Source organism: Protopterus annectens, chromosome 16.part0 (genome assembly GCF_019279795.1).
Source record: "Protopterus annectens isolate FY-2018-M chromosome 16.part0, PAN1.0, whole genome shotgun sequence".
NCBI classification, from domain to species: Eukaryota; Metazoa; Chordata; order Ceratodontiformes; family Protopteridae; genus Protopterus; species Protopterus annectens.
The window spans coordinates 560,833,011-560,857,333 of record NC_056750.1 but is presented as its reverse complement, the minus strand read 5'-3'; the positions used below and the strand labels follow the sequence as shown (position 1 = coordinate 560,857,333).

Here is a 24,323-nt window from a genome sequence, read left to right as displayed (position 1 = left end):
GCACCATGATAGTGTGGAGGAAAGCACTACCAGTACCTAAAATAATCGACACATATTCAGACAAAAATGGCATGTTCTGCTTAATTATTCTATAAATAAATAAAAAAACTAATCACATTAACCAATACTTATTGGATACCCAGTATCGGTGTTGCAACAGCGAATACATACCTTGACTTACTTGCAATCAAATCTAAGGGAGAAATAATATATGCAGGTGATTTTAACTGTGTTCTCTCCAGAAGTGACACTACTAAATGTGATAATTTTAAGATATCTGCACCTGCTAAAAGATTGAACAACTTTCATCAATAATTCAAATATAAGAGATATTTATGAAAAACTAGAACCCAAATCCCTAAAATACACACATTACTCATACAGATTCGGTACACAAACTACCATTGATAAGGTATTGGTTACAGATTATTTATTCTCAAAAATTCAGGAAGTTTTCATTAGCTCCTGTCCAATGTCCGACCACAACGCTATTTTCTTTAAAATCCACATGAAATCTAGTCATCTAGTATATTGGCAAAGAATACCAGCATACATTGTTAAGATAACTGGGTTTAAGGAATGGTTACTGAAAGAAATCAAAATATTTCTAGACATAAATGACAAAGATAGTACTTCTAAAGTTATTGTCTGGGATACGCTGAAATCATACATTTTTGGTAAAATCAAAACCTGGCACCTAAACAAACGAAAGGAATGGGATAGTACGCTGTCGAGAATACAATCAAAAATAGATGAACTAAAAAGAAATCTAAATAATAAAATAAAAAAAAACCTAACCAATGTTAAACATACAAGGGAAATTGTTGATGAAACTAAAATAAAACTAAAATTGTAATAGATTTAGAAGATATTCTTGAGACTTTCAGAAAACATCACGAAATAATAAATAACACAAATCCAAATATTACTAACAACGTCCCAAAAGATAACTTGTTAAATGAGAACATAGGCAACAAACTATCAATAGAACAGAATACCAACTTCTCAAACCAATAACATTAAGTGAACTAAAAGAGAGGATTCAAAGCCTTAAGAAAAACAAAGCCCCAGAATTACATGGATTAACAGGAGAAATTTATAAAGTACTCACAAATGATACATTAAAGATACTTTTACAAGCTTTTGAGGAATTCAGAAAAAAGACAAGCTAATTCCCTTCCTGGAAATATGCCATGATTTCCCCTATTTTAAAACAGGACAAAGACCCCAAGATAGTAACCTCGTATCGTCCCATTACACTATTAAATGTGGACTATAACATTTTTATATCAATATTGGCTAACAGATTAAATCAACTGATGCCTAACATAATAGATGATGATCAAAAAGGCTTCATCCTAAATAGAAGAGTACAAGACAATGTTATCAGGCTCCTTTCCTTAGTAGATCATGCTAACAGGAAAAAAAAGAACTATCAATTATTAGCCTAGACTTAAGGCTTTTGACTCTATAAATTGGTCCTATTTATTTAAAGTATTAGAAGTATAAAACTTCTCCCCTGACTTTATCGATATAACAGATTATATGTTAACTCAGTATCATACATTTATTTATTTAACATTTGTTAACTGGGAAAGTCTGACTTGGAACGAAGGCAATTTTCAGCGGAGGCCCAGGGAGAAAGGCTCCAGATGCATGTCTTTTGTGACATGGGAGGAAACCGGGGCACCTGGAGGAAACCCACACGAATGCAGGGAAGACATGCAGAATCCGCACAGAAGGCACCCCAGCCGAGAATCGAACCAGAGAACCTCTTGCTGTGAGGCGACAACACTACCGCTGCACTACTGCACTGTACATTAAATTCCATTAATACATTAAAATTGGTGCTTTTTTATCAGGTCTGCTCAACATCCTAAAAGGCACTAAACAAGGCTGCCCACTCTCCCCCTTATTATTTGCCCTATCAGTAGAACCTCTAGCTAACTTCATAAGAGCAAATTCTAATATAAAGGGATTTTCTGTTAGTCCAAGCTACATTTCTAAAATACAACACTTTGTGGACGATGTCATGCTAACAACTGAAAATATAAATTCCTCTATAGATCATATAACAAAATCCCTGCAAGTTTTTGAAGAAGTTTCAGGCCTAAGCTTTAATCACACCAAAACAGAAACATTATTAATAAATAAAAAAGTAAACACTTTACCAAGGAAACAACAATTTTAACTGGGCAAATGACACCATTAAGTACTTAAAAATATACATAAAGTCAAACTGGAATAATACTTTAAAAACAAATTACAAATACCTATTATTCACAGTTAAGAAATTTGTAAATAGATGGAATAAAATGTATTTCACGATAGAAGAAAGACTGTCATTAATAAAAATGATCATAGTACCCAAAATGTTGTTCTACTTCCAAACTTTAATTGCCTCCCCATCCAAAAAGTTAATGAAGCAACTAAATTCTATGTTAATTAATTTCCTATGATTTTCTCAAAAGCCAAGAATCAGCCATACTTGGCACTTCAGAAGCTGGAAAGATGGAGGAATAGCATTCCCAAATTTAAAACTTTATGTGGAATCGACTATACTTAATGTGATGAGCCAATAGTTAAACTCCAAATATAGTTCTAATTGGAAAAATCTCCATGTAAGTATCTTATTATCTGACATAGACACAAATATTGACAATATGTTCTCAGAAAATAAAAAAATCTTCCTTGTTGCTAAAGAACATTTCTGCAATACCAATAAGAATAAAAAAAATTCTCTCTTCACTAATTATATATTACAGAATTTTAAAAAGATAATAAAAAAAAAATCATATGACTAAAAGCTTAATATTTGTAACATTTCCCATAGCATACACAAAGACATGTCTGGACTCTTTCAACGTATCTAAAATAAAAGTAATGGAAGAAAATGGCTTAGTTTTCTGGCACCAGTTTCTCTGCAATAATAATATCCACGAACCCTGTTCTCTTATGGCCAGGTATAACATAAAGCACGACTGGATGAACATACAAATATTTAGAGAATACATAGTTAATGAATTCAAAATATGTCATATCACCAGCAAAACACCTATACCTAAAATACTTTCTCTTCTTTGTGAAGTAAACACTTTGCACATTAATAATATTCTATCATTGTCAAGTATATATAAATCGTTAAGAACCAATATGCAAATCCCAGAGTGGAATTTCACAAATGGAATAAACAAATCCATTTTTTCAGATAGTGATAAAGAATTAGTACTTAAATCAATTAGTAGCACAATGTCATCCCCTTCTTGGAAAATCTTCACTTGGAAATACATCAATAGGAGCTTTATTACCCCACATAAGATGGACTTGATATCAAAAAATAATCTTAATAAATGTTGGAGATGTGAGGAAATACTTTGTGCAGATTGGGTACACAGGTTCCTTACATGTAAAATAGTAACTCCATTCTGGATAGAGTTCAGAAATTTCATAAAAGCATTGTGGTCAGACAAGTGTGAAGTATCTGACTCATTATTACTGTTTAATGCACCGATACCAACACATATCCCCAAAATACAGGTGCACTTTCTTTGGTCCTTACTTGCAATTGCAAGAAAAATCATTACTTCAAATTGGAAGTGTAAAAAAATCCTATCATTTACAGATTTTTTACTATTATGTATACTTGTATGTAATAGGGAGTTGCAAACTATTTCAGAAAGAACTGCTAAGATAACACATATAAGAAATTAACTTGAAGCTTGAAAAACTACTAGATAAAATGTAATCACAACAAGGACATATCTGTTATGGACATTGTAAATAGTTATTGATCCATGTTATGATGCTTTTAAGACATATAGTTTGCATATTTATATATCATATTTCTTGTATTATTTTATTTCATGAAAATCAATAAAAAATGTTTAAAAAAATATACATTTTTACGTTCACTGTCTTTGCTGGAAATACCAATTCAATCATTCCCCTTTCAAAATGTGGTGTGTATTTGTATGCTAAGGTTCTCCCAGTCAACAGACCAAACCACACTTGCACTTCTTAATATTTATTCTGTTGTGTGTAGGCATCTTCCACCCAGTAAATGCTCCATCCCACATGGTAGCATCAATAGACACCATCTAATGACAAAAACAGTTGTTTGGCACCATTTCAAACTACACTGCATTCAGCTTTCCCCATGTATATTTAATTTAGTGTATTGATTCTATAATTATTTTAGGGTGTCCTGTCCTGTGTCGGCCTGTGATCATTGGCAACATCAATGTCACTCAGATACCAGTCTCAAAGTGTCACCACCTGCCTATCATTCACAAAATAATATCTAGATGTCAGCTTCCCTACACTTCCTTGAGCCTCAGTCCCCTGAGGATGCATTCTCTGAGCCTCAGCTTCCTGTGGATCCATTCCTTGAGCCTCAGCTTCCTGACAATGCACTTGCCAATTACGTTGACTTCATTTTGGGACAGTTCTCCCTTCTTCATGTTTGTGTGACTGTAAAGTCGGTGTGTGTATAATATATGTATTTCAGGAGGTGGTAGGGCCCTTGCCTTCCTGCAAGAGACGCTACCTTTTGAGTTTTTTTGGTATGTTGGCTCCAAAGCAGTTTTTACCCTGCACGTTGAGTCTTCAGCAGTTTAAACCTTGGGCAGTTGCTGATACTGTCTTGGGTGTATTAAGGAGCCAGTCTCCACAAATCATCTCTTTCTAGTAACCCATGTACCTCTGCTACCCCATATTACCCTTCCCTTCCTAAATATCAGCTATAACCAACAACTCATGTTCTATGGTTGCTATAAAAGCCACAAACACATTGAAAAGCATCACAAACAATGATTAGTCAGTTTCCATTCACCATGACATATGACCTGAGATTCACTAGTTCCTCAGGTGCTGGAGGACCCAGACAGGAGGGAGTAGGGAGAAATGTTTTTTTTTCCTCGTTTTTGTAAACTTATCTACTCCAGGAGGAGGAGTTTCTGCTAGTGAGGTGAGACCCCTCCCAGTAATGGGGGCAATGCTATAATTGTGCTGAAGATTGTCATTAAATTGCAGAATACAGGTGGAAGGCTGGGGCTGGCTGCTCATGATGTTAGCAGCTCTGCCTAGTTAGGACAGCATTTGTGATACTGCTGACTACTCTTCTCTAATTAAGTTCTGTTTACTAGCCCTCTGATGGAGCAGTTCCAACACTGGGGCTGGTTACTACCAGGGATACTACGGTAAGGAGGAGCAATAGGAGCAGACCAAAAGCAGCTGACAGTCACCTGGAGGCAGGAGCAGCCTTAGGTCAACTGGTGCCCTAGGCAAAAGGGCTCCATGGTGCCCCTCACCATACCAGCCGGTGCCCCTATCCTGGTCTATCTACACCAAATAAATACTGGAAAAGTGCCCCTGTTAAAGAGGCACCTTAGGCGACTGTCTAGTTGGCCTATGCCTAAGGCCGGCTATGCCTAGAGGGCACTCAAATGACACCAGAAAATAAAACCTTTATTAGACACTTGATGATTTTTTAGTTCCAGCAAAGACAATCCAAAAGGAGTACAGATCTTATGTTTGTTCCTTTAATTTAGACCTGTGAACATTAATGTATACTGTGAATTGTCCCTATGCTTTTCTGCAATGGGATAACAGTTAATATAAAACATTTTACTATATATGGTACCTTACCTGTACAATTCCTGCCATTTGAAGCCAAGTCATAACCACGAGGGCAGGCACAATTAAAGCCCCCCATTTTATTCAAGCATTCATGTGAACAAGGATTCAACAATGCACATTCATTCTCATCTAAAACAAAAAAAAAACACAAAATAAGCATATATGGGTCAGATAAGGTATTTTCTCTATAATTCAATACATCAGTCATAACCAGCAAATACACAAGTCGTCAAGTTTTACAAATTTCTGTAATATGGCTGAGTGACAACATACAATCAGTCAGTCAATCAAGTCTTACTAGCTTTTTACTAAACAAAAATAAAACCTACACAATTTCGAAATCCAATGCCAGATAGTGTTGCACTTCCCATAATCAGTATTTTTGGCATCTCATTCTAAAGGGAAAAAAACACACTGTTCCAAACCCCAGAGAAGACAAAAGAATAAAAAGAATGCATGATGATCTCCAACGTCAGAATATAACCCTGTGTGTCCTAAAGAAGACACCATCAAGTGCCATAAGCCAAGGCATTGACGTATGATACTATGCCTTCTCACGCAATCTCCTGCCTTACTCAGAGAGACACTCGTATCACAGATGTGTTTCATTACTTCACCACTTTCTCTTTCAAGTAACATATCTGATGACAATATAAAAAGTGCCAACAAAGTTACCTCATTCTCCACTCACTCCCACCTATGCTATTAACCCACAACAAATGAAGTAGGTGTTAGTGTAAACCACTCAGACCAGAACTTGTCAGTTAACCTATGTATCCCTTCCTTAACATGGGCCTGCTTAGGTGACCTCAAAAGGCATATGCATCTAACCCTTCTCACATCTCATGCATAGTGGTAAAAGTAATAGGAAAGTACAGTTGTGTGATAAACTCACCACAGTAGATGTTTGAGTAACTAGACCACTACCTCAGTATTATTCATCGCAGACGGAACTTAGAAGCATGTGGAAATCCAACTGCCTGGCCTCAATTCAGAACTCTGTATTGCTCCCAGAGAAGGCTGATCTCCCACCGCCAGACATGTCAATAGGACATGGTGTACAAAGGAGAGCATACCGCACTGCCTTCATTTCTTTTTGATTGTGTGTGTTGTTCCCGAACAAGTATAATTCTATTGTGAGCCCACAAAAAAGGGATTGACAGTCCTTCGGAGTGACATAGTCCTATTACTCACTAATAATTAGACAAAAAAAGAGGGTGCTGGACAAAGGCGGTCTACTATTGTGATCCCTGTCCTCAAACTTGTAGTGTTTTGGTGAGCTCTTTGCACAGCTGTATTATATCACAGGGGTCACTTTTCAGGTATTATCAATCAGAGGTGAGGACTACAAAAGCAGTAATTCATTCTCATTTGGGAAGGTTGCATTCTCTGCATGACGGCAACAACAAAACCTACTCTAATCACAGAAAAGTTGTCCATTTTTATAATGCTTGGGAACTGTGTGTGTGTTGGTCCAAGCAACTGCTTCATACAAATGCTGAACTGATGCAGCTCTGAAGAACTCTGCTGTATGTAAGGTTATGTGGCCATGAGTACTTACAGCTCAGAGGTTTTGTGTACAGATGTTATAGCCACCAAGAAAAAGGTTTTCTAGCTCAAAAATGTTATAGCCAAATTGCTGATAACTCAAAAGGAGGTAAAGCCAACTTTTTTTAGAAACAAAACTAAGGACTCATTGGGTGGTAACTGGTTTTCTAGAAGCTCTTAGATCAAACATCCCTTTCAGAAATAATTTCACTGTAAGACTCTAGGAGGTTCTACTGGTAGATATGCTGAAAAAGCCATGCGAAGTACCTTTACATAAATATATGTTAAGCTTCAGTTAAAAAGGGATGCTAGACAGCTAAGGGTCTACTGTACTGAAGCTATTGTGTGTTACAGGAAGACTGACACTAGGACACAGGAGTTTCTGGTTGTGGGTTCTATTTCTTCTAGAATATGGCTAGCAAATCATGTGTGCAATGTTTTCAGTGTAGGAACAGGGGCTTACCAGGCAGTCTGTTTGAGGTTGTTGAGGCTGAAGTGTAACAAGGTTTATTCTTTCTTCATTAAAAGAATCTGTGATTGAGGGTTGTTTCAGGCAGAAGATGGGCATCAAGATAAGATTTGTTGTCTTCCTTTACTGTTACCAAGATCATAGCAAGAAGCAGAAAATAAGGAAAAGCACAGAGTAGTCCTTACTTCCACTGCACCGAAAAAGGGGTTTGTGCAAGGCCTGCCTGCATGAGTGCCTTTTTACAGAATTTCTCAGTGTACTAATTTATATGAAATGCAAGACAGTCCATTTTTCAAAGCAGACTAAAAATCTGTGACACTGCAAACAACTTGAGAATCCATTCTCAATTTCTGGAAATTGAAGAAGGCTGGTTTGAGTGTTCTTCCAGGGCATTCTCCTCTGATGGGAAGTAAAAGCCCTACAACAGGATTTTTTTTCTCTGAATAGCTAGGTTTCATGCACTCTTCGCAAATTTACAGAACTTACAAAAATGTGTGCCACCCTGCTTGTTCAAGTATCACATCACTATGATATTGTCTGAAATTATCCTGGGAAACCCTGACACACAAGGATAATGAGGGCAAGGACATAGGTTAGGGCCAATATCTCTGATTCTGATGTTCATGATTTGCCCATGTAAATGCATCTTCCCCTGACTCTGGAGGGATACTGTGTGTGCACCCAAGTCAAGTAACACACATCCATCAATAGGATTTGGATCCATTATGGTGAAGGAAAGGACACCCCTGGTCTGCCGAGGACTTTATCTTCCTATCACCTGAATTATGTCTGATGGCAGAGATAATGGACAGCACCTAATCCAGAGTGTGATGGCACGGTTACCAGAAATTCCTGAAATACCAATGGATTTTCCAAGCATGTAACTTTGCTAGGGAGTCCGTAAAGACCAAAGCTGACATGTACTACAGCACCCTTATTTTCTCTCTCATTCCTATTTTGGGATTTGCTACTATCTTAAGAGGAAAACAGCTCAATAAAGTAGCCTTCTCCAGAGGAAGGAAAACTTTGCCCTTGTGCTCAGTATAATCCTCAAAAAGGGCTTCTTGTCAGATGGACACAGGATGTATAATTAAGGGCCCTGGCCAGTTTCTCCTGGGAAAGGGCTCACATGAAGTAATTGTCCAGTAGAAGAAGAGATGAATACACTTGTGCTTCAGAACTAGGAGATGTTGCTGAGCTTCACAATGTTCCTGTTGGCTGTGAGGATAGTAAAAACCTATAAACATGTAAAAACAGAACAGGCATATTTAGTAAATACCTAGGGAGGCATGGACAGACCACATGTCAACGTGGTGAACTGGAAGGTTTGGAACCATGCCATGAATCCGAAGATTGCCCTATGACAATCAGTGCTTCTTGCCACACGAGGAGAAGCAAATGAACAATAAGCAATCTCAGCTTTTTCACTACAACAATGTGTTCAAAATAAGCCTCCAAGGTTGTCTTTTCCTAGGAGCAGGAACAATATATAGTGAAATCCTGTTCCTACCTCTTTTAGAGGATCCTTTTCTATGGCACCTGGCAGCACATGCTGAACTTGCATTAGGCCAGCCAGTGAATGGGGTATCTGACACAGACCCAAAAATGGAGGAAAACTCTGCTTTGTAACCTATTACAGTCAACTGTACTACTCCTGTATCTTTAGTTGGGGCAAACCACAGATGCCTTTTCAGTGATAATCTTCAAGCCAGCACCTTGGGAAGAGGAGTTTTGGGAAACACTGTGTAGTTAGTACTGAGGGACACTGGTGTGAGAGATAAGTCTACTACCTGCCCAGTCATTGCCTTTTTATATTCTTGGTTTTGTCCTTCTAAGTCCATCTTACCTGAATGTTGAGGGATCCTATGGGTGTCTCCAGGTAAGGCCAAATGCATCTATCATTAGTAAGGGGCAGAAGAGCTAAGTACTGGTGCAAAGAGTGTGTCAGTCTTTTCCAAAAGCATTGGTCTGTTTAATTGTTCAAACCATACCTACATCCTGTATGAATGTTGGTTAGTGGGCAATGTTTTGTTATATTTAGGGACTGGAGATGATAACTGTATCACACACTGGATAATTTCACCTTATTCTCCAGTTTTCAAACTACTTTTTGGGGTAGAGGGCAAAATAAAAGAAGCATCAAAGATCTGTACCTGGACACATGCTGGCAGGTGTTATATCCTTAACCAGGTGATCTCTTATTGATTGTACAAGAAGAAACTACTCTGCTGGATGCTGCAATGGCACAATAACCACATTAATGGCATCTTTGCCATTTTTAAAGATGCCTGAATTAAACTGTAAAAACCACAAAACAACTAAAACTAAACAAATAAAAGACTGATGGCAAAGGTATTCTCCAGAAAGTAGTTTATACAATTAATGTTAGCACTTTCATACATAGCAAACGCGTGAACATCTTCAGACAAATGTTAAAACACACAGATACAGATTTAAATAAGCCACCAATCATGACATCATAAAATGCAGGCAATCATTTAAAGCCACATACTCTCCTAATAACTAATACTACCTATTAAATAAAATTATAAACTATCACAATCAAAATGATGAAAAACATATTACTTACACTTATTCAATGTCGTTCTAAAGATTTAAGCTTCAGAATGCATTTCAGTGAACAATGATCGTTTAACCCAGGGTAAACAAAGGCATTGGTATACAATTGCCAACGTAATTCTCTCTCCTCAAGTCTGAGAGACCAGGGAACACCCATAATGTTGGTCCTAACTTGCTCAATAACGAAAAAAAGAAAGGAATGATCATTATTTTCCAAAATATGCTTGGCAAGAGCATTATTAGGGTTCCCTCTGTTTATATCATATTGGTGTTCATATATTCTCTGTTTAACATGTCTCTCCATTTTACCAATATAAAAACACAGGCAGACCTGACATTTGGCAAGATAAACCACACCCAAACTATCACAATTGTATTTGCCATGAATATTAAAAGAGCAATTATGGAGGTGGACCCTACTCGAAACATTGATGTATTTACAAAAATTATATCTGCCACACTTAGACATGCATCTGTTAATACTGAGGACACAATTACTCCCTCCCTCGAGTATCATCTTTAAGTTATTACCACACTTAGACATGCTCTATTAATACTGAGGACACGATTACTCCCTCTCTCGAGTATGCTCTTTAAGTTACTACCACGCTTAAAGACAACTTTTGGGGTCTCTGGAACTCTCAGCCTGAGTAAAGGATCATCATTAGTAAAAATCACCCAATTTTTGTTTAAAATGTCTCTCAACATTTTAGCATCCAATGAAAAAGGGGTACTAAAATTCAAGGAAAAATTAGGTTCAGGAGTTCCCCCAGGTAAGTTATCCAGTTCAGTCACTACATCCCTGTCGGCTGATTCACGTGTAATAAAATGCCTGAATTAACTTGGAGAGTCTTTGCCTTCAGCATATCCATAATGGTTCTATGATTTATTCCACTTACTTACAACTATTACACTGATATTATAGTACACACGTCTGACAGTTGATGGCTTTGATGAACAAAGTTGTGGAGATGTAAAACATTTTTGTCAATCCTAGTATCTGTTTTCCTTTTCAGTAGGGAGTGTGTGTCATTAGAAGGGTCCAGTTTGGATACCCTAGTAGAATCAAGACAGGAAACTGCAGGTACAGCACAAGCATTATCATAAATATTTTCCTTTGTTCTCTACCCTCTAAAATCCTAATCAATTTTCAAAAGTCTCAGGTTTGAAAATCATGTTCTGATGAATCACATTTAAACCATCCTCAAGTGCTTAGAAAGAGGGGAGATTATCCATACCTGAAGCTTGGGAAATTTTTCATGGGAATCAGATAACACTTTGGATCTGGACTAGAAGTGTTGCCTCACATGGTTGAAAAGTTTTACCTGAAGGGGGTCATCTTCTGAGAGACGGCCCAAAGACAATGACTCCTGTTCATCCATGTTGTAGACCAACAGAAATACAACTGTGTAGAGTAAGGAAGCTCACGGTTTCCTGGCAGCATGCAGGGTTAGAGCTATGAGTTATTAACAAACTACGTCATGTGGTACAGAGTTTGAATCTCTCAGCCTTCATTTGTCTGCTGTGTAGCCCTGTTGTATAATCCTCATCAAGTCACTTAACCCCACAACGCTTTGGAGCAAATTGGGAGTTTGGATTAGGCTCCACAGTGGTCTCCTTGTCTGCATGCATATTAGCTACTTATGACTTTAAATACTCTTCCTAGAAGACAGAATATTTTTCTCCTTACTGGAGTCAAGGTATCCAAAATGTAGGTTTTGGCAGCTGATGTGAAGCTCTTTGTAAACTTTTTGCTAAGCCACCACATATTCATCTGCAAACTGTTTACAGTTGAATATGGCCAGGGTAGGCACTCTGGGGATGGACACCCTTACGATAGCTATCTAATATATGGACAACATTGGTCAGAGACCCTGGTAGCTTAAAAGTTTGTTTTAATGTAGGAACTATTGCTGTCTGTTCAGAAGCTGTAAGATCATGAACGAAACAAAAGTCTGACAGAAAAGAATCGTCTTCTTGGACACACTGCACCTCCCAGATAGTGGGGGATATCTGGAAACATGCATCAGGCTGTGACACAGCAGCAGCACTCACTGTGTAGGCCTAGCCATGTACAGAGTGCACTACCCTGCTAATTGTCCTTTAGAGGACCATTGACAGTTGATGGAGTTGGAAAAACAAGGTGCTGGCACCAGAGGCTTCCCAGGGAGCATCTCCATGGAAATGGAACCCTGAGACCTCTGTGGGACTGATGTGGGTCCTAGGACTTCATATATACCCTAGCCACTTCTCTATCTGGAATAAACACTAAAGGTAGAAATCCTCAAGCAATCTTGGTACTGATTGTTTCTTGAGATGTCATCAGCCTAAGAAAAATCTCCAGGAAAAAATAAAAAGTTACAAAATTCACTGATCTTAACATTGTGCAATAGCATCAAGAAGGAATAAAATTTTCCCAAAATGGGATATAATATATTGGAAGAAACCCATACTGAACAAAATAACTGACGGAAACTATAATGAGGCCAAAAATAACTGATGATGGCATGGTCTCCTTTCTACCCAACATCTTACAGATGTCTTCAGTGTGGGGAGGAGATCAGCCCAACCTTGGGCATGACCAAAGTTCTAGAAGGCAACCTGGACACATGGATGTCCACCTGCAGCTAATCCCAAGGATGTTGAATAATACTACAGCAGCAATCTCTATGACGAACACCATCCTGTTCAACAAACTAGGCATATAAAATGCTTAAATATAGCATATCTAGTGGATATACACATTTTGGATTACTGCTTCTGGTGTAACTCAGTGTCCAAATCTTTTTGCCATATTTGCCTTAAATCATCAGATGTCTGGATATCAACTGAAGCCAATAACCTACATACATATATGCACACGCACAAACACACACACATTTATTTATATATATTCTACTTACCAAATGAATTGGGTTTTATAATTCCACATAAATCCGTAACCCCTTCTCCAACAAAAACTAAACCTGCCTTACCTTTGGTCTGGTGGATCTGTTACCTACTTTTTTGTCACCAGGACAGTTGTGTATACCGATTCAGCTATTCTCAGTACCAATAGTAGCAGTAGCATCAACCAAGACAACTTTGGCTCTCACACCAGTGTTTTGAAAACCCCAATTTAGGTCCACACCTTTACCAATTATCAGAAATCAGTTGCATGAAAGTCCTACAGGCATTTGATACAACTTTACTGAGGGGAGTAGGCAGCTCCCCAATTTGCCTCTCTCTAAATCAACCCAAACACTGAAGCTATGTCCCATCATGCCCTACCATTGTCTGGCTCTAAGTCTTCTAGTGGGCTACAAAGAAGCTTACCACTTGATAACAGCAAAAAGAAAATCTCAAATGAGAGGCCCTAAAATATAGTTTAAACTTTGGAGCCACCAAACTACCTGTCACATTTTCCAAAACTGCTTTCTGCCAGGCCAATCTGCCATACAATATGGGATCTTTCCATTGCTCGCAGAAAGGTTAGAGCCCCACCTTTCAGTTTACTAAAAAACATATCTCTACCAACTGAGTTGAGGGGAGGGTCTGTGGTTAGTAAATAGGAGCATAAACACTCAGAGTGGAGGCAACCTCTGCACAAGGTTCAGGAGTAAATTCTTTCACTGGGCAAGCACCCCTTACAAACGGTGCCAGCTACTACTTAAGAAAGTTCCATAGTTTGCTCCAAAGTTAAAACAATCTCTATTCTAAGGTTTCCAGGGACCAGCAGTGCCACAAGTACGTAAAAGCCTGCCGTAGCTTCAGAAATGGACTGAAAGCCACTTGTAAGACCCTTATTATAGATTAACTCACTCAAGCCTATAACCCTATTTCTGGTCTATTTCCAGTTCACACCCATAGCTCCTTATGGTGTCCAGACCTTATTTAGGCCTGGCTTCATTAACAATGGGACTTTCTAGCTAATAACAGGCAGTATTAGAAAATGCAAATCATTATTAACAAAATGACACTATGAGTTTTAATCTAGTCTGTCCTGTAGTAGAGAAATTAATCAATTAATTTGTCACGTATTCATATTTTCATATTTATGTTCATAGCCCTATATGTTACCGAGGGGTATGATGTGAAATGCCATGGGGGAGACAGGAAAATTCATTGTCAATGTATATTTATATCACATTACACCAAGATACTGTTAGCTGTTTTTTTAGTTGTTATGAAAATAAACAATATTTCCATATGCACTTAATATTTCAAACACCAAGTGACTTACAAACTGTTGCAAGACATTAGGCGAAACCTTAGAATTTCTTGAAGAAAACTGCCTTTAGTATTTGCACTGTAAGTTTCACATCTTTAGAAATATTTAGTGCTATTTATATTACAAAGTATACATAAGGAAAGGCACATATTAGTCCTTACTTCCACTCTACTGAAAAAGGAGTTTGTGCAAGGCCTGTCTGCATGAGTGCCTTTTTACAGAATTTCTCAGTGGACTAACTTATATGAAATGCAAAACAGTCCATTTCATGCAGGAGTTTTCATTCTTCTTTAAATATCTCAATAAACATGCAGTCATAAATGAATTTCTTCTTGTCATGTGAAGTCTAACAAAAATATTGTAACTATATGTTTAAGTAGCATAGTTTCCAAGATATGACAATTTGTTTGTGAAAGTTTAACATAGATACAACTTGGGGTTTGTGTGCATTATAATATAGTATTTATGGAAACACTATGAATGCACTCACCAACTACCATCACTGTAAATGACTTCTTACTGATTACATTGTTATTTGTATAGTTTTAAAAGCTTTTTTTGTTCAAAAATATTTACATCTGTTTATCTTATGATTACTAAGTTTATTTTTCAGAAAATGCTCTGGAATGCAAGTTAATATGTGTGCTGCTAGAGGTGTGACATTCCACAGCACACAGATTAATGAATTAATTCACTAGATATCCTGACAGACCACTGAACTGGTGGAGCAGAGCAAACAATGTCATTAGATTGTCCACCAGACAAATTAACAAGTGATTCACATAAGGAAGTGTGTGTATTCATTTTCACAGCAAATATAGTGGCCTCAACTTCAACTGTCGCAAAACCCTGAACCAGAATCATATCAATCTAATGACAACATTTACAACAAATTCCTAGAGAAAGAATAAAAAAGTACAGAAACAACTTTTGGCAAACTTTCAAGAAAAGTTTTTTTTTTCTTTTTTTGCAAGGGGGAAAGTCCCCCTCCACCCTCCATGTGAGAGGACAAGGATGCACAACAGTGGACAAAAGAGAAAATCCCAATGTTGCCAGAAGTTTTTTTTAATGTTTGTTCTGTCTACTGGCATTCACTAGAATTGCTATTAATAGACTGACATGCTCCCTATGAGTCAAGGGTTCCAAATTCAGTGCAAATAACAGCAGAAAAAAATGGGCAAGGCTGACATGTACCTCTTATTAGTTAAGAGAAGTCAGAGTCTTCATCCTGAATTCACTCTGTCCAAAGACCTTCTCCAAATATGAGCCAAGATCTGTACAACTTCTACTGGAAATCCAAATGCTAACATGGTTTTAAAACAACAAAAAGTTTTTGACATACAAACTCACAGGGAATACATGCCTATCTAAAAAAATCTTGTGGGTTAGATTAACAAAATAATATTATCAAACCTTTGCCCACTTCGTACAAATCTGAAGTCATCAATATTAATTAATGAGAAAACTGAGTTAGAGAGCCACATTAGTCATCATTACTGACAAGCAATCTGTAATTGTGGTAGAGATTTGAAATAGCTGATTTTGTAGCTCCCTTCCATGGCTTAAATATTAAAATATTGTTGCTTGTGTGCAGTTCTATGTAATTTCACCTATAGAGAGAGGTCATATTTTATAACCTTGAAAAGCTGAAGCAGTACCAGTTTCTTGACATCAATATAGACTTCTAGTGAATGAACATTGAGCTTTGGAGAATTGTCTGTCCTGCTTAAATCACCTTGCCCAGCCAGACTGCAGCCAACCATTTCACAGCTTAACTGTCTGTTAGAGCAGGTAGAATGAGATCACTAAAATATCCTCAAACCTTCATTTCTCAGTCCTCCTTTTCCACTGTTTTTAACTTCCAAAATAGCTCCTGGGGTTACTAAAATCATGTCCCCATCTGTTTGCTTTAACCTACTCACCGGTCTACCAACTCAGACCAATATCAATCTGAAGGTAAACAAGAGTGGGATGAAGTGGAATTTTTAAGACTTGAGACACTTCAACAAATTAATTTTTTTATCTAGCATGTTTTGGGTTGCACCTTTGGCTTGCTCAAGTATCTCTGATATCTCAATGGATTCTTACTTAATTTTTGAGTTGCAATACCAAACGCCCGTCTTAGTATTTCTTCAAAGCAACCTCACTATTCATCTGCCTTGAGTATACCCTATAGTCTGCCTTTTCAGTTTTCCTTAAAAGTATTCAATGTTCCTATGCCTCCATTATGCCATTACAGCTGCTATCTGACTTCCAAACTTCACATTTGGATAGCACATATGTTTAAGTTTAAGCCACCAATATTTTCCATGTTACTGTCTGAACTATATATGCATCTGCAACATTGCATGATCTCACAGTGTATGAAGTAATTCCACCAGAAACAGTTGTTTCAGGTAACAAATGCCCTGGGATTTCTCACAAACATATGAAACTTTTGGGGGAATAGCATATGAGATGTTAACAGGCTGACCATTCCTTGAATGCATGTCAATCATTGCCAAGCTCCTACCACAGGATGCCAAATTCTACCCAAAGCAAGAATTGCTCATCTCCTATACTGTTCCCACAACCAAGAGTCCCTTCCCACAATCTTTAAACTGCAGTCATCTATGAGCAGTGTAATATATTCATGGAATTGATTCTGTCTGCCTAATATCAATCTTAGATCTTCTTGATCTGCCCTTGGCTGTACATAGATTCCTGATACTGTTATCTTATGCTGAGTAACAGTACCCCAAAACATTGCAAAATGCCCACAGCATCCATTGCTTTAGTGTCCACTCAATAGGGGTTCCTGGTAGAAGTCAACGCTAATACTCCTCTCCTTCTACTGCCATTATTTTTAAATGTTTAATTTCTTCATCTTGATTTAACTGCATCAAGATTATTGGGTAAAGCTATAACCTTTTATTTACTTATGAATTAAAGATATAAAGATATTTAATACATCTCCATAAGGTTAATTATAATTAATTCATAAGAGACAGATGTAGAGTTGATGATTTTGAGCGACATACATCAGATTATTACCTCATAAATGTTAAGTTCTTCAGAAAGAACATGTAAATAAACTGGTCATACAGAAGTCATCTACAGAGTGAAGTAAGTTAACACAATGAATGACAAAAATGAAAAAAAAAAATAAAATAAAAAAATAACCAGGAATTTAAAATACCCCATGACTTGAACAATACTTGGGTGATAAACATAAAACTGAATTTCTGACATTGTAAAGTTTGCTTGACTCATTATTAGATTGTTTCTTATTGAGATTACAGGAGTTACCCTCAAAAACCATGTCTAACCCTACCATTTCAAGTAAGAGTGGCCTAATGAACAGTTATCTCCGACAGAGACAATATATGGTTGGTGGGAACTCTATGCCTTAAACTTAATTCACCACAGCTATTTAAGCTCTAGATGATTTTCACTTAGGTATAAAATTCATAGCTGTAAATAAAATCACATTTTAGTAATTTTATTGCAAGCTCTACTGCTTGTGGAATCCTGACAGATTTAACAGGCCATGTAAGCTTGTTTTGAAACATCATTCTTGTTTGATAGCAGATATTTTCATCAGTATAGAAGAACTGCTGTGGAAAAATTTGATAATCATTTCCTGTACAAATTTATATACATTGTAATGACAGCTCTTTGTTTTTGATGCAAATAAGAACCCACAAGTTAGTAATATCAGCAAAGAAGAAATCATTTTCAGTTATTTTAATGAAAAAGATTTCAAGTTGTTCCTTGCAAAACAGCAGTGTTGTGTGTATTACTTTTCTTGGTGGTTTAAAAAGTAATGGTTAAACCCAGTGCCGGCTGAAATACAATGCATCATTCATGGTAATATGCAAGGAAAATGCTGGACCAGGACTCCTATTTTGACTTTGTAATATAGTTTGTGACATGATCAGATGGATGCAAATTATAATTAATGATCCTACCATGGGGCGCCTTTTCATTGAATGGTCCAGTTTAGATACAAATTGTTTACTACGTGATGTATTGATTGAAAGGTGTGAATATTATAAGAAAATGGAAACCTTTGAACTTCCAACAGCAGCAGTCAAAAAAGTGATTTTAATCCTTAAGCAATAATTCATGATGGCATGTGGGTATATCAGGATTTATCCATGGTTTGTGTGGTTTGATCACAAGGGTGAACCGTGTTCATTTTTCAGTAGTAATGAGCTTTTATTGCATGAACAGTACAGAATGCATTTCATTATCTTTGACATTCTCACAAAGAAATTTCCAGTAAGTAAGTATGTAAGTAATTGATGGGCATACTGTCTCCCATACAAAGTTTTTCAAATATGGTAAAAGGAAATGTTTTAATATGAGTAAGCAGGAAATGAAGGCTTTACAAGATCTCCAGAATGATGATAGTATATGTATATGCCCCGGCTGATAAAGGCGGGCCCTTTGTAATAATGGAGAGAGTGTTCTAGTGTATGAAGATGAGAGAGCTTTTAGAGCATGATACAGTATATTGGAAGATCAGTGCTGAAGATGCTGATTTGATGATTCCAAAGATAAATGATGCTTTGACAGAGTGCCTTATGTTAAGAATGTGTGAATTGAGTTTGTATCACTATTTTGTTGTCTCGGAACCTGTTATTCCCACCATACAAGGATTATCAAAAATACATAAGAATGGTGAGAATCCCCCCATGAGACCAATTGTTGTGGGAGATGGGTGGCCCACTGAGCCTCTGTCTATTTTCTTGGAAAATAAATTGAGGCTCTTTTTGGACAAATATATGACAGTACTCAAAGATACTAAGGATTTTGTTCACAGCTTATTTGAATATTTTAGGGAGAGGAGTGATGGCTGGAGGGACATAATGGTCATCATGGACGTCCAGTCCCTCTTAATGACAAATGTGTTGAGATGTTGGAACAGTTCCTAAGAACCCAGACTACCTTGTACAGTAAAACTATAGAATTCTATACATTTCTGATGGAAATTATTTTGGAAAACAATATTTTTGTTTTTGATCACCAGATTTACTTACAGAGGGATGGCGTAGCTATGGGCACTTCATGTGCCAATAGATACGCCAACCTGGTTATGGCTGCTTGGGAGAATGAATATGTATTGGATGGATGGTTCAAACATCTAGTGGGGTATTATATGAGATTTGTGGATGACTTGTTTTTCATTTGGAAGGGCATGATGGCACAACTGGTTGACTTCCATTATTATTTAGATAAGTCCACCACTTTCTTACGGTTCATTATGAACCGCTCCACATGTACTATAGATTTCTTGGATGTTAGGATCTATGTAAATGAGGAAGGCTGAGTTAACACTATGATACTTAGGAAAGAATGCTATAGGAACTCATTATTAACTAGGTCTAGTATGCATCCTGACCATGTCTTTGACAATATCGGGAAAGGCCAGAGTATGAGGGTGTCTTGTCTCAGTACTGACCCAGTAGTGTTCAATTAGGAACTTAATGAGTTACAAGAGAAATTTGTGCATAGAGGCTATAGGAAGGGGAGAGTCTCTGAGATTATGTCAGAGGCTAAGGATATGAGATATACCATAGCGAAACCTTATTTTTCGGAAAAGGTGACCCAGTCAACTACCAGTGGACAAATTATGGGCACGAAAGATAGGATAAGACTTCCAGTTAGATATGCCAATAATATTAAACCTATATTAGATGTATATAAGAAACACTGGTCAGTCCTAATTGCAGATCCGGCAGTAAGAGATGTAGTTGGACCAAAGCCTACTTTTTTATTTAAGAACATGAAAAATCTGAAACGCACATTATGTTATCCAAAAATGATTCAGTATGAGGGTCAAGAACGAGGCTGTACCATTCCATGTGGTAAATGCAATCAATGTGAGTACATTAATTCAATGGGCTGGTTCCATCACACTGACTTCAATAGGAAGTTTTTCTTTAAAGTTGGAGGTACCTGTTCTACTGAACATTTAGTATACCTGGCAGTGTTCCAGGTATGCAGCTCATTCTACTTAGGGAAAATGGATAGGATGCTTAGGCTTCGTATCAGGGAACATCTTTACGAGGTACATCAGGTGGCCACTAATGACTTGTTTAGACATGTATCGGTCACTGATCCAACACACAAGTTTTCATTTCTCATCATAGATAGAACTGCTACATTTCAAAGACATACAGTAGGTGGCTTAGACATGCACTAAATTGGCTGTAGGTGCATGAATGAAAAACCGCAACAGGGCTAGCCAGCCAGCAGTGTAACCATTGATTCTAGATTGTGGTCACTGTTATTGTGACACCCTGATTCCAAGTGTAAAATGGGAAAAAGGGGGTTATGGAGGGATGGAGGACAATGTGTAGTTGCAGGACCAAACTCCATGCAGCGTGTGCACATGTATATGTGGAGCCCCTTTATTTAAAGCTGTGTGCCTTAAAATGTGCAATGACATTCCCTTTGTCATCTAGGTAGTACAATATGCAGCATTATGGGTAAAGATTTTCTATTTATTCTGTACATTACTGGTATATTAACAATATAATATATATTTTATTTAGTGCTGAATTACCCCACCAGCAAGGTAGTGTGCCCTTCTCATGTCTGGCAAGAAATGAAACATGGATCTACTACTGAAAGGTGGCCCTCTATATATCAGATTTATGAATGTAAGCACCATGCAGGTAGAAAATACTTGGGGGCCCTGTTTCCCAAACATTGCAGCAAAACAAACCTGAACATCTACCTTACTTCTGCACTTACACTTCATGTAAAAAACAACTAAAAAATAAATTCAAAAGTGGCAGCAGCACCAAACCGAGGAAAGAAGCATTTCAGCAAGCTTGAAAAATTGGTCTGAAGTAAGACTGCCATTGCTAAACTAAACAATGGACTCATTTCATGCTGAGAGCAGTGAGCCCTTCTCTAGACTTGCACACCTCTTTTTTTAGCAGTTTTGCACATAACATTACTTCTGTCATTTTCCCATAGACAAACAAACCAAGTGGAAAGTGGGTACAAGTACTACAAGTTTTATTTAGGTGGGCTATCAATGCACTAACCTGGAGAAGTGGAAAAGGGACCCTGGAAAGTTACTTCACATCGATGGAAGTAATAATGGCAGGCACCTTATTCACGTAGGTACTACAGTCATCATGTGACTTACAGCTTGTACAACGACTGATGTAGTGAGTTAAATTCGCCTGTAAATACTAAGAAACAAGAGTACAGAGATTCGGAGTGTGGTGTTTTTATTCATATGATGTTAGATCTAGAAGTAAAGCACCTGTTTGTTCTGTAATGGGTGCGTTAGCAATTATTAGCTAAAGCTGACACATGAAATTGTTCTGTTACATTTCTGCTGTGGTTGTATAATTTACTCAAAAATGTTTTCCGCATCATGGCATAACCGCAACTCCAGGTGTTTTCTTTAATTTTTGTAAATGATTTACAAAGGATACATGTATTTTGCCAAAACCTACCATTGTAAAGAAAGCAACTTTGACGACAGAAAGAAGTAACTTTGTATTTTTTTCGCTTCAAGTATAGGAACAGTTTTCTTTTACTTCTTTAATACAGTTTGAAGTAAAGTTTGTGGACTTGTTTTGAAATAATACATTTCCTCAAAGATGTAGATGCTTTTGCAACGCCTGAAGAAATGAGTCAGCAGGTATTTTCTGTTAGTGACAGTGTCTGGCATTAATCCTTGGTGCTTTATATACAAGAATTTCAAGATTTCTTTAGAGACTTGCATTTATGCAATAATGGGCTGCCACACCATGACTTAAGAAAAACTTCCTGTTCTCTGCAGTCAGACGATGTCTGACAAAGGCTGCTTTTGACAGGGCATGGCACATGAATTCCCAGCTCTGTTCAGGATGCAACCCAGATTTCACAAATTGTTGGAAGAGGCAAGGATCAGTTGCAGACATGCAGTAGCACTGGGCACATGAGTTTAGTAAGCCTTTTTACTGCTTGAAAGATGCTTTTCTCTATTTCAGACCAATATATATATATATATATATATATATATATATATATATATATATATATATATATATATATATATATATATATATAGATAGATAGATATATATATATATATAGATATACACACACATATATATATATATATATATATATATATATATATATATATATACATATAAAAACAAACAAAAAAAAAAAAAATCAAAAAAACAAACATGGAAGGAGCTGTTGCCACTCAATCGTGGATGTAAAATAGCCTCAATAGTCCCTACAGCTGATGCTGGCAGAAACAGTAAAATATTCTAATGCAAAACAGGTGTAGAATGGATCCTCTGGTAGGCCCGTATCAGATGATGCATCAAAAAGACTCTAGCATCAGGAACAAGTTTATTATGAGCGCTTTCGCGGTGAACCACACCGCTTCTTCAGATATTTTAAAAGATAATAAAATCAAAACACTTTATATAGCATTGCAGATTCAAATACAGCCAATAAAACATTTCTTAAAAAACATGTGGTATTTAGACCAGAGCCATCGCCCCTCCCCATTAGGCTCAAATTAACAAGCAATTGCAAAGGCAATAATCCTCTAATTAAAACTCTTGTAGTTAAAAGGCTCATGGAAACTTGACAATGGAACTAGTTCAAGCATTCAAATCTTAGTAGCCTGAGACTGTGAAAACTGCATCTCTATCAACAAGTTACTTACAAACGCATAATATAGTTCAAATTGGATGAGAAAAAAATGACAAAAAGGATGCATAACACATTTCACCTCACTTTCTGTCCCAAGCACTGGAGTTCAAAACATAACAAAGTCTCCCAAAGTCAGACATTAATCCCAAGTATCACATATACATAAAAATGCAGTCAGTCATGTTCAAAAACAAGAATATAACTCAATACTACCTTAATAAGCTCAACGCAAAAAACATCTGAGGCTCCCTTTCATGCATGGCATGCCAAAAAATAAAAAATAGAAACTCGCTGTTGTTAATCCCATAAGTCACAGGCAAACCACTGTGTATGGAGGAAGCATAGAATTGTATTAAAAACAGGGACATGGTCCCTTGCTGCCCTGGTCAACTCCGTTTAGAAAATGCTAAAATCAAAACAATCAAAGCTCCGGTCACCGCTACATGCGGTGAACTCTACGGGAACACCATGCTGCCTATGCATCCATGCGTAAATCACGTCGCAGACGCTATATATACATGCGTCAAAGCGGTGTATAGGACATAACCACAAAATAGCTTGCAAAATGCATACACAAGTATGTACAATATACTAAAGCAATGCACCCTCATGGTAAGATGTAAAAAGATGCATGAAGCATGTAGGCGCACAAAACATATCAAAGTCCATTGATCAGCAAAGTGCATGCAGACGTTCAATACCAGAGCAGCAGGACAAATGCCTGCGCCCAATCAATGTGGACAGCCATAATAGCAGAAAGGACATAAAATAGTAAACACGTCTCTTGACAACTCACATTAGAGATGTACCAATCTTGCATGTATAGCAATTAACATTGCTTCATAATCTGGTCAACAATCATTGCTTACAGTGAACGGTTCGTCTGATGTTTTCAGAACACCAGAGACATGCACAAGTTCTAGAATGTAACTGCTGGCTAGGATAAAACTTATATGCAACTAAATGGATGCAACAAGGTGAGGTCACAATTGATGGCTTCCAAAATCTGATAAAGGATAGTAAAATAATGATAAAAATATTAATGAAAAATGTTGAATGGAAACAAAAAATAAACTAAGCATGTGAAAAATATACACTGGATGGAATTGTGAACAGGGTCTAAAAAATGAATCTAAGAAATGTATAGTGAATGAACAAAGAGGGAACCAACATCCAAAAAAGAAGGAAACAATGGTGGAATAGAGATGACCT

At 37.1% G+C, this 24,323-nt stretch overlaps 1 protein-coding gene across 2 annotated transcripts in view; it reads right to left on the bottom strand.

Annotated features, from left to right (window-relative positions):
- HMCN2 (hemicentin 2) overlaps positions 1-24,323 on the bottom strand; it is a 2,554,053-nt gene that overhangs the window by 276,915 nt on the left and 2,252,815 nt on the right. For both annotated transcript variants that reach the window (XM_044058392.1, XM_044058391.1), the window contains one exon: positions 5,647-5,766. In XM_044058392.1, the coding sequence (XP_043914327.1) occupies positions 5,647-5,766 (120 nt within the window). The remainder of the gene's footprint in view (positions 1-5,646; positions 5,767-24,323) is intronic.